The sequence below is a fragment of the Pyxicephalus adspersus genome, chromosome 10 (assembly GCF_032062135.1).
Source record: "Pyxicephalus adspersus chromosome 10, UCB_Pads_2.0, whole genome shotgun sequence".
NCBI classification, from domain to species: Eukaryota; Metazoa; Chordata; class Amphibia; order Anura; family Pyxicephalidae; genus Pyxicephalus; species Pyxicephalus adspersus.
Genome location: NC_092867.1, coordinates 3,927,066 through 3,928,786, shown reverse-complemented (window position 1 = coordinate 3,928,786; position 1,721 = coordinate 3,927,066). Strand labels below are relative to the sequence as shown.

The window sequence follows — 1,721 nt, the reverse complement described above, 5'->3', positions numbered from 1 at the left end:
TTCAGCTTTATTTTTTCAGTAAACTTTTATATGTCCATTTTTTTTATTTTTCAGAGCTACAGATGCTGTAACTGAGAATATTCTAATCTCTGATCCCGACCTAAGGGTGGATGGTCCAATCAGGAGGCAGATGATCTCCAGTCTGGCCAATCATGTTTTGTTCAGTAAGTATCATTTTAGCCATTATCGGCACAGCAGATCATAGAATTCCAACCAATCAATATTAGAATATTCTGCAGACAGATTAAAAGCTCTACATTTTATCCTCACATATTGGAATCTCAATAAAGAGATCCAAAAGTATTGAAAATTCAAAAGAAAATAACATAATCCCACATCCCCATAGCTAGGAAATATGGAGAATAAAGATATTCAAGAAGGGTGGGACTATTAAAGCATCAATATTATATAGATATACAAAGTTTATCTAAAAATCCCCTTTTAGCTATTTTGGTATGCACAATCTTAGAAAGGTTGTCTGATAACTGATATTGTAATATTTGCTGTTTTTCCTTCTCTAGCTGCAGATCAGTGCTGCGCTGTGATGTCCACACACATAGTGGCCTGCCTTCTCCTATACCGCTATCGGGAGGTGAGTCTGGGGTCAGAATATTACAAAACCTTAAAGTACAAGGTTTATTTTATTATTAATTAAAGTTAAAACCAATGAGTGTCATGGCAATTTGTCCACAGGATAGGATTGATAACTCTATCAAATCCCAATGCGTTTCGGAGGTCAGACTGCAGCCCCTTTATTGGGGCTTAATGAAGGCAAAAAATGAACTCTGCCAAAATCAGTAAACTTTGCCCCAAAAAATGGCATTGAGAGATCCCAAACTTTGGATGACTCTTCGGCTGTAACTCCCCTGATAAAGGGGGAAGTGCTGTAAGACCCCCGAAACGCGTTGTAAGCTTGGTAATAAATAATTTTTGGGCTACATGCAGACAGATGACAGAACTGTACTGACTCCACTCTGCAAATCCTCCTCTCCCTCAGGGTGTCAGCCTGTCCCTGCTGGTAGAGGACTTCTTCTCCATGAAAGAGGAGGTCCTGGCTCGCGATTTTGATCTGGGGTTTTCGGGTAGCTGTGAAGACGTTGTCATGCATGCCATCCACCTATTGGGCAACTCGGTCAACATTACGCACACCGACCCTGGCAACGAATTCTTCATCGCACCCAACACCAATATCCCGGCCGTCTTTGAGCTGAATTTCTACAGCAACGGCGTCCTCCATGTCTACCTCACCGAGGCCATCGTTGGTAAGATATTGGCGGGTAATGTGGTTGGTAAGGGAAGGCTGGCTGTGATTGTTGATTAAAAAGGATCTTCTCTTGTTGCAGCCTGCGCGTTACATGTTGAGCTGAGCCGGAGGCGGCCAGATGGGACCATGGGAGCGGCTGATGGAATGATTAGCCAGGAAAGACTCCTCCGCACCGCTGCCGCCTTATGTTACCTCCTCTCCAACGAAGGAATGATTGCTCTGGTAAGGTGTCAGGGTCAGACCCCATCAATATGGGTCAGGTTACACTTTGCTAAGCATCTGTGGGATCTGCCCCGACGGCCTGCCCTTCAGTGGGATCTGCCCCGACGGCCTACCCTTCAGTGGGATCTGCCCCGACGGCCTGCCCTTCAGGGGGATCTGCCCCGACGGCCTGCCCTTCAGGGGGATCTGCCCCGACGGCCTGCCCTTCAGCGGGATCTGCCCCGACGGCCTGCCC

At 46.2% G+C, this 1,721-nt stretch overlaps 1 protein-coding gene across 1 annotated transcript in view; it reads left to right on the top strand.

Moving 5' to 3' along the window:
* GPAM (glycerol-3-phosphate acyltransferase, mitochondrial) overlaps positions 1 to 1,721 on the top strand; it is a gene marked incomplete in the record, with an annotated part of 22,681 nt that overhangs the window by 8,587 nt on the left and 12,373 nt on the right. Inside the window, 4 exon segments of the mRNA XM_072424779.1 lie at positions 55 to 164; positions 522 to 592; positions 998 to 1,262; positions 1,344 to 1,486. Of these exon segments, the coding sequence (XP_072280880.1) occupies positions 55 to 164; positions 522 to 592; positions 998 to 1,262; positions 1,344 to 1,486 (589 nt within the window).